The 13,243-nt window shown below is 33.9% G+C and overlaps 2 protein-coding genes across 6 annotated transcripts in view; one reads left to right on the top strand and one right to left on the bottom strand.

Annotated features, from left to right (window-relative positions):
- The window catches only part of ARL13B (ADP ribosylation factor like GTPase 13B), a 69,844-nt gene that overhangs the window by 30,698 nt on the left and 25,903 nt on the right, over window positions 1-13,243 (top strand). The window lies entirely within an intron of this gene.
- Window positions 940-1,824, bottom strand: STX19 (syntaxin 19). The gene has a single exon (XM_039256388.1). The coding sequence runs from the start codon at window positions 1,822-1,824 to the stop codon at window positions 940-942; it is 885 nt and encodes a 294-aa protein (XP_039112319.1).

Here is a 13,243-nt window from a genome sequence, read left to right as displayed (position 1 = left end):
TGTGAGTTCAGACTACATCCCTAGCCTCTAGAGCAGTGCTCTTAGCTTCACCATAAAGTGATAGAGAAACTTTCGAGAATGCAAATGCTTTTATTTTTTACTTTCTTTGCCAACCTTCCTAATCTGTAATACAGTGTCCTGAATGGACCCAAGTTCAGGAAAACAGTGTCTTACTTTCTTAGGCCTTAAGCTAGATTCAGCTCTCAGTTACCAACCAGATTCTTCCTTTAATACGTAGCTGGATTTTTCCATGATTTGTTGACCACTACTGAGTTAACTTACCCATCTGAGCATAAAAGATTTGACACAGTTTCTGGTTTGATTTTGCTTTAACACCGCATTCTTTGAAGTCTTGTTTCTTTTTATTTTTTAATTTTTTTTTGTAATCTTTATTTATTTTTGAAAGACAGACTGCAAGTTGGGGAGGAACAGAGAGAGAGGGAGACACAGAATCCGAAGCAGGCTCCAGGCTCTGAGCCCAAAGCCTGAAACGAGACTCAAACTCACGAACGGAGAGATCATGCCCTGAGCCACCCAGGCGCCCCTTTGAGGTCTTGTTTCATACAGTTATTAACCACTGAAATGCTCTCAAATGAGCCAGAAGGATTGGTTAGGCAGTTGTCACTTACTGACATTCATCTTGTTAAGGCATTAAAAGTTACAAAAATATATTATAGAGCTTGATCCCTGAACAGAAACGGAAGATCATTGATCTCATTTTCAGTAGTTAACTTGTGAGTTTAAAGTTAACTAGCTATACTGTTTTTGGTTTAATAAATGACTTGTTTTGTCCCTGACTGCAGAAGTTTCTGTTCTTCTAGCAGATAAGGGCTACAGATACGATGAAGGTATGTGAATGGATCTGTAAAATGAAGAAAGACGCTGAAATACGGGAGATCCTTCATTCTAAAACTTGAAAAAATGGCTGAAATAGTTTCTTTATTTTGAGCCACAGCATGGACAACACCAACAGCACAATACCTTACAAGGATTTCTTTTTTTGTATTTTACAGCCAATCCAAATTTCTCTTTAGTAGTGGTAACATATTCTTTTGTACCATTCACTATCATTTCAATATTGTTGATGCTTTCTCCTTGTTCCTCTACTAAAAGAGATATCTGAATGAAAAGGTCCCTTAAATCCTTTATTTGGTTCTCCAGGTTAACAAGTTCCTTGTGTCTTTGTTCTATCTCTGAGAGCTGTGCTTTAGTGATAGTGATTTCTGTAAGTAAGCTTTCATTAAAAACTTCCCATTTGCCTTGATAGAGCATATCATTTACTTCTTCTTCAGGCACTTCTTTTCCAGCAACTTCAAGCTGACGGAAAATAAATGTCTTGCACTTCTCTTGCTTTGCTGCTAATGTGTCATTGTATGTAAACATTGTTTGCTGAAATTGGCGGAATATAGCAGCATGCTGAGATTTAAGTATCCTTGTCACCACTGATGATGGACCATTTTCAGCCTCTGACTTTTTAACTTGTTTTACTAAATCATCCAAACCTCTGTTAATGTGTTCTGCTTGTATTTTTATCTCCTTTGTAATGCTAGACTCTCTCTTAAGTAGACTAAACCTTCTCATTGAAGCCACCAGACTTCTCTGTTGCTGCCCAAATTTTTGAACATCATCTGTCAAATTGTTAATACTCTCCTGTAGCTTTTGGATCTCATGTAAATGTCTCTCAGCTACCGGCTCTCTTTCATAAATAACAGCTTGCTGCAAAAACACCCCTTGTTCTTCTGCTTCTGTAGCCACCACATGCCTGTCTCTAGAGAGTTCGATTTCCTTTGTTCGTTGCTTTAGTTCTTGAAGTCGGTCTTTCATCTTCCGTTTCCTTTTAAGAAGCAAAAATGATTGTGTTGAACAAAGAAAAGTTTGGCATTTTCTCTCAGTAGCAATTGGCTTCACATAGCTAATGTTTGTCTCTCAGGAAAAATCCTCCTAGTTTTCTGAAAAGAGTTTGAAAAATTAGAAAAATCAATAAGCATTTCCTCATAAAGATAACTGAATAGGAAAAGTAACGTAAAATAATTTATAAGATACTGCATATCCTATGGGCCTACTGTGAGTCCTGTTCAGTTGGGTGAAATAGCTGAGAAAGCAGTGATAAAGATACAATTACCCCAAAATAAGTAGTTCTGTCTCATGATACTGCCACTTAATAGATTTTTGTGCAACTGGAGGATATATCTTAAAATGGAAGATTTGACCATATCTTCAACTTTTAGGAGTAAAAGTGTACTTTGAAAATGCCCTTATTACTAAAGATACTGTTCCCACTTAATTTGGTCTCTATAATTTACTAGATATGCATTACAGTGACAGGGCAGATTCCATAGGAAAGATGGAAGCAATATAGATACTGTTGGATTTACTTTATAATTTCCGATTGATTGTTAATCACACTTCTAGATTAACACATTTAACATAGCATTGTTTTTTTATCCATTGTATACTATGAAAGCATATTCTTGGTTTCATTATGTTGATTTCTTCTTATTCTTAGCATTCCTTTGCAAAGATACCCAGACTTAGAACAAAATTTCTGTCAATTCATGTTAAGTGTTATTGTTTCAGAAATGAGAATATATAAAATCTTATTTTGGAGTGCTGATAGTATTGACATATCCTGTGGTAATCCACAGGATTAAATTTGGTGTATTTAATTTATATATATATGTACATATGTATATGCATACACACACGTATGCATATATAATTTATATATATTTATATATTTATAAATATATACTTTATAAATGAAGTATACTGAATAAAATATATATAAATATATATATTTATAAATATATAAATACTAAAATAATAATTCAAAGGGATACATACTGTCCTATGCTTATAACAGTATTATTTACTTCCAAATTACGGAAGTGTGTGTGTGTGTGTGTGTGTGTGTGTGTGTGTGTGTTATCTAACTAGAATTTAAATAAGAGCAAAAATATATTTAAAAAGACAATCTATGTTAATAAAATGCTTTATTTTCATAGAACATCTTGGCTTTAGAAGGGCATTTAATAATGCTTTTCATGATATTTTTGCAGATAAGAAGCTGTTGGGGGAGTTACAAATAGTTCATTGAACCACACATAATATCAGTATAAGCCAGAAAAAAAAAAATCAGCCAGTATTGCTAATGTTATGCTGTTATGCTATGGGACATAAGTGGTTGATACTGTTTATGCAAATATTTCATCAATGATTTGGGTGTTGTCACAGAAGGCATACTTATCAATTATGTTGATGACACAGAATTTGGAGAGATCTTCAAGTACAGTGTTGGGATTCAAAGATTAAAATAGCATAGAACACTGTACTAAAAGTTAAAAAAAAATATGTTTAACCAGAACAGATGCAAAATATTGCAACTAATTGTTTAGAAAGTACATTTATATCTATAAAATGGAAGATCCTATGTTCATAGCAGTGCTGATGAAAATAACTGGAAGTTTTAGTTGATTATGAGCTTTATATCAGAATAATTATGCTTTTATGAATAATATTGTCATGTCTAGATTGACTAAGATATTTGTTCCACTGACTTTATGCTAGTCAAAGCAAATGAGAGAAGTACTGTGTTAAGTTCTGATGTTTGTAGATAAAAATTCAAAAATTGGGTATTTCCAAACTATCATGGAAAGGATGAGATTGGGTGACAATCTCAGGGAGACAAGACAGGGAGAATTATTGAAAAGAATGGAAATACTTGTCCTATGACAGAGTTGTAGGGAGTATCTGCATATGTTTTCTGAAATGCCTAAGTCTGAATATATAAGAGGGTTCAGACTTTCTTGGCATTAGTCCAAGAGACCTGGGTGGAAATTACATGAACAGAGGTTTGATTTAGTGTAAAGAAGACTTTTCAAATAAGTGGGGTTGTCCCAAGATGGAGTGAACTGCTTCATGAGTTAATAAGCTTGCTGTCACTGGAGACGTTCAAGATTCTTGATTGATGACCCAATTGATGTGGAAATGAGGCCTGTATTGCACAAAAAGTTAAACCATTTCCAAATAATATTCCTTTGGTTTTAAAGGACTGACATTTTTTCAAATAATTGTTGAGGCTTACTATATGCAAAGTTTTAAATACGGTAGTATTTATTTAATAGTACCTGTCCTGGAATAATTTACTCTCTGACAGGAGATGGGCAATATACAATTAAACAGATAAATGAGACAATTTTAGATCTTGATAGATCAATTAAACAAATCTTCTCTAAGGTGGTATTTGAGCCATGAGAACTGTTGAGAAGATGAAGAGCCATGGGAATCTACTCAGGCTGTAGGAAATGGAGCGCCAAGGCAATGATTGGGATTCCAGAAAGAAACCTCATGAGTTAACTAATCAATTGTCACATTTTTCTTATGGGAAGATTGAGAATCAAAAAAGTTAAATGTCTTACCCAGAATTTGCTAATAGTAGTAATGTGTTAAATAATGCAAGATTTCCTGGCTTCTAGACCACTGCTTTTTCCAGTGTGAGATGTATAATATAAATTTCCCAGAATATATATATTACATAAAGCTGGGATCATCTATATGCTCTTTTGTATTCAGTATTTTATTAAATGTGTGATGATTATGCTGGTGCAGATATTTAGAAGCACTCAGAAACATTGGGAATTTATTGTAGAAACTTTGTCTCATGTGGCAACTTTGTGAAAGCAGAATTACCACCCGTAATTTGCTATATATTTCTGATAAAGACTAACCTCTTTTTGTGGTGTAGAGGGAGGTTGATGATAAAGTCAGTTACTTAATGACTTCTCTTGAATAGCTCCCTACTGTTCTTTGTTTGGTTTAGTGTTATTACTTCCTTATCTATATGCTTTCTCTGGTATTACCTTATTAATGCTGACAATAAACTCCTCCCCTTAGTGTTTAAGATGTCAAGTCATTTTTGGTATAGCTGTAGACTTTTTCGTTTTTAAATTGACTTTTTAAATATGATTTTTCCCCTCAAATTAGCACATACAGACAATTTAGGAAGTCAAATCACTTCAATACATGTAAAGATATATAGCTGACCCTTGCCTGCCCCACCACACTTGATTTCCACTTTCCCATTCTCAAAGGCAGTTATTTCTAGCTCCTTAGCTGTATGTAACTTTTAAACTCTCTATTTCTAGGTAGGTCATTTACTTCCATAGGCATTTCTGCTTTTTCAGTTTTAAATATTATATTGTATCTCTGCTATGAAAGATATAGTTTAACCACATTATACCCCCAGCTTTCCCTCAATTTTTCCCTCTCAATATAGTTATATCACAACTTTTGGTTAGTATTCTGTGTTTACATTATTATGACTACCCAAATATTACATATACCAGAGTCACATAAGGTACTATGGCTGTATTTCCTTTCTCAGATAATTTTTTCATTGTTCTAGGCCTTATCTAGGATAAGTGTAGGAGATGTGTGTTTTCACTTTAAGAAAGCTTTTTGTTGAAGTATTTGCACATATACAGAAAATGCCCCAAATAAAAATGTTTAGTTTGATGATTTTTCATAAAGTGAACACGTCCATTTAACCATCGCACAGATCAAGAACCCTGTGACTTTATTGCACCAAATACCGTAAAATACCTAGGAGTAAACCTAACCAAAGATATAAAAGATTTGTATGCTGAGAACTATAGAAAACTTATGAAGGAAATTCAAGAAGACACACAAAAAAAGGAAAACATTCATGCTCATGGATGAGAGGAATAAATATTGTTAAAATGTCATTACTACCCAAAGTAATCTATACATTCAATGCAATCCCAATCAAAATTACACTATCATTCTTCTCAAAGCTAGAAAAAACAATCCTAAAATTTGTATGGAACCACAAAAGACCCTGAATAGCCAAAGTAATATTGAAGAAGAAAACCAAAATATGAGGCATCACCACCCCAGACTTTAGCCTCTACTATAAAGCTGTGATCATCAAGAGAGTATAGTATTGGCACAAAAACAGACATAGACCAATGACATAGAATAGAGAACCCAGAATTGGACCCACAAACATATGGCCAATTAATCTTTGATAAAGCAGCAAAGAGTATCCAATGGAAAAAAGACAGCCTCTTTAACAGATGGTGCTGGGAGAACTGGACAGCAACATGCAGAAGAATGAAACTAGATGACTTTCTTACACCATACACAAAAATGAACTCAAAATGAATGTGAGACAGGGAACCATCAAAACCCTAGAGGAGAAAGCAGGAAACAACCTCCTTGACCTCAGCCACAGTAATTTCTTACTCGACACATCTCCAAAAGCAAGGGAATCAAGAGCAAAAATTAACTATTGAGATTTCATCCAGATAAAAGGCTTCTGAACAGCAAAAGAAACAGTCAGCAAAACTAATAGGCAACCAACGGAATGGGAAAAGATAGTTGCAAATAACATATCAGATAAAAGGCTAGTATCCAAAATCTATAAGAACTCACCAAACTCCACACCTGAAGAGCAAATAATCCAGTGAAGAAATGGACAGAAGATGAATAGACACTTCTCCAAAGAGGACATCCGATGGCCAACAGACACATGAAACGATGCTCAACATCACTCATCATCAGGGAAATACAAGTCAAAACCACACTGAGATACCACCTCACGCCAGTCAGAGTGGCTAAAATGAACAAATCAGGAGATTATAGAAGCTGGCGAGGATGTGGAGAAATAGGCTCCCTCCTACACTGTTGGTGAGAATGTAAACCCCTCTGGTACAGCCCCTCTGGAAAACAGTGTGGAGGTTCCTCAAAAAATTAACAGTAGAACTCCCCTATGGCCCAGCAATAGCACTGCTAGGAATTTACCCGAGGGATACAGGAGTGCTGATGCATAGGGGCACTTGTATCCCAATGTTCATAGCAGCACTTTCAACAATAGCCAAATCATGGAAAGAGCTTATATGTCCACAACTGACGAATGGATCAAGATGTGGTTTATCTATACAGTGGAATATTACATGGCAATGAGAAAGAATGAAATCCGGCCATTTGTAACAACGTGGATGGAACTCAGGGTTGTTATGCTAAGTGAAATAAATCAGGCAGAGAAGGACAGATACCATATGTTTTCACTCATATGTGGAACAGGAGAAACTTAACTGAGGACCATAGGGGAGGGGAAGTGGAAAACATAGTTAAAGAGAGGGAGGGTGGCAAACTATAAGAGACTCTTAAATACTGAGAACAAACTGAGGACTGATGGGGATGGGGGAGAGGGGAAGGGGGGTGATGGGCATGGAGGAGGACACTTGTTGGGATGAACACTAGGTGTTATATGGAACCTAACTTGACAATAAACTATTAAGAAAAAAGAACCCTGTAACTTTTATATTTCTCTTGAAAATACTAATTACCTCAGGTTTTCAGTGGCTTAATTTTGTGTATTGCCTTACTACTTCATTCAAAACTCACCACTTGAACTGAAACTATCCTCTTAATATATTCAAATATATTTTCTTTTATTTCATTTTGTTATTCCATCTTCTGAGGCTTCTTTCTTAAAATCCTCTAGTATGACCTGATTTACCACACAGCTGCTATGTTTGGATATTTTTCTCGTTTCTTGTGTATTATCTCCCCCGATTCCTAGTTCTTCATCTCTATTCTTGGTTTATTCCCTTGATTTGGGGGCATACCGTAGTTTCCTTTTAAAACATAAATGTGATTATCACTTATATTTCTATCCTTAATACCCGAATGATAGATTTTTCTGCAGATATAATTCTTACTTGGAAATTATATTCCCATAGAATTTTGAAAACCTTGCTGCATTTTTATCCAACATTCTTTGTTGCCCTTAAGAAATCTGCTGTAGACTGGGGGCGCCTGGGTGGCTTAGTCGGTTAAGCGTCCGACTTTCGCTTAGGTCATGATCTCGCGGTTCGTGGGTTCGAGCCCCGCATCGGGTTCTGTGCTGACTGCCAGCTCAGAGCCTGGAGCCTGTTTCAGTCTGTGTCTCCCTCTCTCTGACCCTCCCCTGCTCACTCTGTCTATCTCTCTCTCTCTCTCCTAGAAATAAATAAAAATATTTAAAAAAAAAATCTGCTGTAGAATTCCTGGCAGTTTAAATAGGATCTTTTTTTACCCCTTCCTTCCATGAATGTCCTGGCCTTTTTCTTTTTATTCTCAGTGTTCTGAAATTTCACACTAACATGACTTGGGGTACATCTTTTTGCATTTATTTGCTGTAAGTTAAGTGACTTTTCAATCTAGAAATTGATGTATTTAGGATTTGGGGGGGGGGTAAGGAGGGTCCTAATTTTTTAAAAAAGCTTTATCTTTTCTATTTTCTTTAAAATTCCGCTTATTTGAATGCTAACTTTCTTAGTGTCTGAAACGTAAAGTGACTTGCTGGAGGCCATATAACTAAAAATTGGCAGAGCCTCATTCACATACAGGCCTACCTGATTGCAGATCTGTTCGTTTTCCGCATTCTATAGTGACTAGCAATGGGTTGTCCTAGTGAAATACACCCTAAATGAAGTTGATCTGTATCAAACTTTTATTATAACCTTTAGTATAATTATACCAAATTAAGCACTTTACAGTTTAGGAGAGGAAAAAGATTTAATTCTATCTCATAGACTTATGTTATAGATAGTCTCCAAGAAACTTTGAAACCTATCCTTCGTAGCATGTAGAGATAAGGATTCTTATATTTTATTTTAGCTCATGGTCATAGGCTGAGACAAGATAGATTAGGAAGTGAGCAATACTTCATTTCTATATATGTACACAGATTTCTGTTTTCTACTAACCTGTTACTATGAATTCTTACAGCTACAATACATATACTATGCTGTATATAGTTATACTGTTTTTTGCACTTTATTTTTGGAAAAAAAAACCCTGACTTTTATTCTTGATAATATGAGAAAAAGAAAAGACTGAGTATTAGACAGTCAGATTAGAAAGGGGATGGTAGGGACCAAACCAAAAGAGATTCTCAAATTTATATTCATGAGAATTAAGTCCTGTTTAATGCTTACATATGGCTAAGTAGTTTTTGGCAATGCTTAAATTTCACAGTTCTCAAGAACTGCAGGGTCCCCCACTTTCTCCTTGGTTGCATGGTTTAGAACAAATCCTGAAACTACCCCCTCCAACATTTTTGTGGCTGGATAGATTTTTTTTTTTTATTTAGAAATAAATGGTGCCATCATAAGCCTTTTCCTCATGCATCATAGTTTGAAAAAATGTTTTAAAGAATAGAATATTTCAGATTGCTGTTGTAACACAGTATGCCTTTGTAAAGTGATTTTGGAAAAGTAAATTTTACTGTCACTGATTTTGGAAACCAACACATTTGACACTCACCCTTGTAAAGGTTGTCTTTTTCTGGGTTTCTGTTCTTGAAAGAACAGTTCCCTGGCATACTATATTTTAATATTTGAATTAAACATACTTCAAGAAATCCTTTAAAATATATTTGTAGTATTTTCTATTCATTAATGTTAATAATTTTACCAGAGAAAAACACAAGTAAATATTTCAAATCTTTTTTTTCTGTAGATCTCAATATGTTACTGATATTAAAGGAAAAACAGATTTCCTTTCAGTGCTGTATTATCATGGCATGTGTATTATAGTAGATAATGTTTATATAAAAGCAGTGATACAGTTTATACTGTGTTCATCTTCATTTATGGACCCAATGTTTTTCTGTCTTTGCTTTTTAATGTTTTGTTTTATGTTTTTGAGTGATAGCGTATTTCTTTTGAACATTTAAAGTATATTTGTGTTAAAGATACTTTAAATTATTAGATTATTTCTGGTTTCTTAGGAATAAATTCCTTTGTTTGTTGTGGCCACAGACTGTTTCTTCTGGTAGTGGGCAAGGTATTTTGTGATCTTTGTCAGTAGTTTATCTTCAGTAGGTAATTATATGATACAAGGATGCCCTGAGTGCTCTGCATTACGGATATATTTTTAACCCATTTTTTTGTGTTTGGCACTCCTAGCACCCCCTGGAGTTTGCCCTCCTTAGCCCTGATAGTATAAATATGGACTTGATTTTTCTCTAGAGATTTCTATAGCTCAGGTAATACATATGGCTCTGATTTTTTTTTTTTTCCTGGTGGATAGCCTCAGTGAATACCTCACTTCCTGTTGTAATCCTGGAATTAAATCCAACAGAGATTTTCCTGTATATGTATATTAACTATATTCTATTTTTTTCTAGTTTACTACTTTAGGAAGCTCAGTTTTAGTCCCCTATTATGCACAAATTCGAAACCCCAGCCTCTAAGGTAAAGTATTTGCATGGAGTTAGCTTTAATTCCTGCTTTCCATTTTGGCTCTGAGTGTGTTGCCTCTTCAATTCTAGCATCTGGAAATTTCCCTTTCTTACTTCAAATGTAATTATGTAATTTTAAATTTTGTGTTTTTTCCCTTAAGATTACATCAAACACATCTATATGGGTTTTTTTTTTTAATGTGTTTTATTTATTTTGAGAACAAGAGACAGAGACAGAGAGGGGGAGAGAAAGAATCCCAAGCAGGCTCTGCACTGTTAGTGCAGAGGCTGACATGGGGCTCCATCTCACAAATCATGTGAGTTGAAATCATGAACTGAAAGCTTAACCAACTGAGCCACCCAGGGGCCCCATTCTTCTATGTTTGTAGCAAGAGGGAGGAATATCTGTATATCTTGACTGAAAGTCTCAGGTGATTATCTTTACAGAGTTAACATAGTTCAGAATGTTCCTTAAATTCTTCTTAATCTGTCCAAAAATTGACTTAATGTATGTACTCAGGTGTACTTACATGTTATATATAAACTGCATTTTCTAGTAGTTACGTGCTCATGAGTACATGCATAACTATTTACAGTTTAACCTGTTAATCTTACAACTTCATATTAGAAATTAGGTAAAGTCAGACTTCTAAGCATATTAGAATTTGAAAGTTGGAAGAGACAGAGGTCATGAAGCCATAAAGTGTAATTGCTTAGGCTGCATGAAATTGATGAGAGTACCATTATATATAATCTTTCTGTACCTTAAATTTATTTTTCTTCATGTTGGAGGATTTCTATCCAAATAATGACTCCTCTGTCAGTATGTTTAGCTTACTGTGTTGCTATACAGTTTTAAATTGTGACTTATCTTTGATGTAAACGGATATTTGCAAAAAGACATTTAGAAGACTAATTTATAAATATGGTAATCCACTTTGACAATTTGTTCTGGGAAATAGAAAAGTAAACCTTGTATGACTCAAAAGTTTCTCCACCCTATTATAAACGGGGAGTGTTCCCAGAAACAGAAATATGAATAAAAATTACCTAAAGCTTTAAGAAACATGCCCCGGGATAGACATTTACAGATTTAGAGATTTCTTTTAGTAAGAAATTTCTTTCTGTAGTTACTGTATTCAATATAATATTTTAATAAATGTAACCAGTTTTTATCCAACACGAAATGGAGTATTCTTTTGCTTTTATATATGAGGACAACTTACAACATTTTCTTCCTTCAGAGTGAAAACAGCTGTTCCTGGAAAACTCCCCTTTTTGGCTACTTAAATATGGAAAGCAAACTAAAAACAAAATATTGCAAATTGCATATATTCTCTCAGAGCTTAAATTATCTGATATCTTTTTGTAAAGCAGTTTTTCAGCGATCTTTTATTCTACTTATTTGTTGTAAATAAATTGTTAAATTACCTTGCCTAATGTAACAATAAGACCATTTTTGTTTAACTATTTAAGACTCTGGTATAATTTTGAACTCTCACTTATGTCATTAAGCTGTATATACATGAAATAATTTTTATGTTAAATTTAAAACTTCATAGCCATGGAGATAATGTGTTTTACATATAGCATAGCCAACTTTCAAATCCACCCTTAAAACACTTATTAAAAGTCATTATTATTTTGATTGAAAATGGGCTCTTTATTAAGATCTAACATGGTAGGAATTATAAAATAACTTTGAAGAAATATAAAAAAATAAAATAGGTTTTGGTAAAGCTTTTATATATTACTTAATTCTGAATGTATCAGACCTACCTATATATATGTTGCATTTAAACAGTACTGACTTAAGTTTTAGAACCATCAAATCAAACATATTTATATTAAGTTTTATAATTTAGGTACTTTCAATATATTGAAACTTTAAAAATCTGAGTACTTTGATATTTTTACTGAGTGCTTTTACAACAAAAGTATTTTCTAATTTCTTCCAATATAAAAGACTTTCAGAAACAACAATGAGGTAATTAAGATCTGACAGAAAATTATCTTAACTTTTCAAATATTATTATGTGTGTCAATGTGTATATGCATTTGGGCATAAGCTTCTTTTCACAATTATAGTCTGTCTACAAAAGAAAACATTTTAAGCTTTAGAGGATCTGATGTTCTAGTGTTTCTAAAATGAGAAGTTATTTTTTAAAGAAAATTACAAGAAAAAGTTTATTTTTATTATACTGGTTTATTTCTAAGAGCTCTAAACCCAAACCTTATTCAAGATATAGCAGTGTAAATGAACAGGTCAGTTACCTGGTCGAAATCTGAGCAAACCAGTAACTTTAATTATCTGTTGAGCTGTTTTTAAATATCACACACTTCAGTCCAAGGATGGCTTGCATTGAAAAGTACAAAAAAGTAGTTTTATTTACCTTTGTCTTGTTCTTTTTGTTGCTTTTCCACCTGCAGTGTTGGAGTCCTGCCCTTGAGAGAACAGCTGAATTACTTGTAACGTTTCAAATTATTTAAGCCTCTATCTTATAGTTCACAGGCTCATTTTTGTATGGTTTTCATATAGTTAACGTAATTGAAAGCTGAATACTGAAGTCAAATAAGTTAGATATAAAGTTGTCCTTTTGCTGTTAGTATCAAATGAGAAGAACAAATTGCTTACTTCACACCTGGAGAATCCGGTTTTGCCTGTTAGCCGCCTATTCTTTAGATTAAAGGAAGATCATTTTCATTGGAGCTGGCTTGTAACAGGAAGTCCTTGTTAAACTGCCTACATAGAGCATTTGGCACAGGCTCTGTAATTCCAATCTTGTATTATGTATAAAATCTATTACTCACAGAAAAGGTGGTTTGTATTTAAATAGATGTTACTTTGTTTTCTTTAGGTATCAAAACTTGCTAAATATACAGAATTTGGAATAAATAGGAATGGAAACAAGCCTGGGGTAAAGCCTTTTTGTTCCATTTACTTTAAGATGATTGAATTCTACTTTATTTTGAATTCACTTTATTTTAGGA

The sequence above is a fragment of the Hyaena hyaena genome, unplaced genomic scaffold (genome assembly GCF_003009895.1).
Source record: "Hyaena hyaena isolate Hyena2069 unplaced genomic scaffold, ASM300989v1 scaffold_570, whole genome shotgun sequence".
NCBI lineage: Eukaryota > Metazoa > Chordata > Mammalia > Carnivora > Hyaenidae > Hyaena > Hyaena hyaena.
This window is presented reverse-complemented; position numbering and strand designations above follow the sequence as displayed.

Coding starts and splice junctions, on each gene's coding strand:
- STX19 (XM_039256388.1), bottom strand. CDS start 1,824: ATGAAAGACCGACTTCAAGAACTAAAGCAACGAACAAAGGAAATCGAA.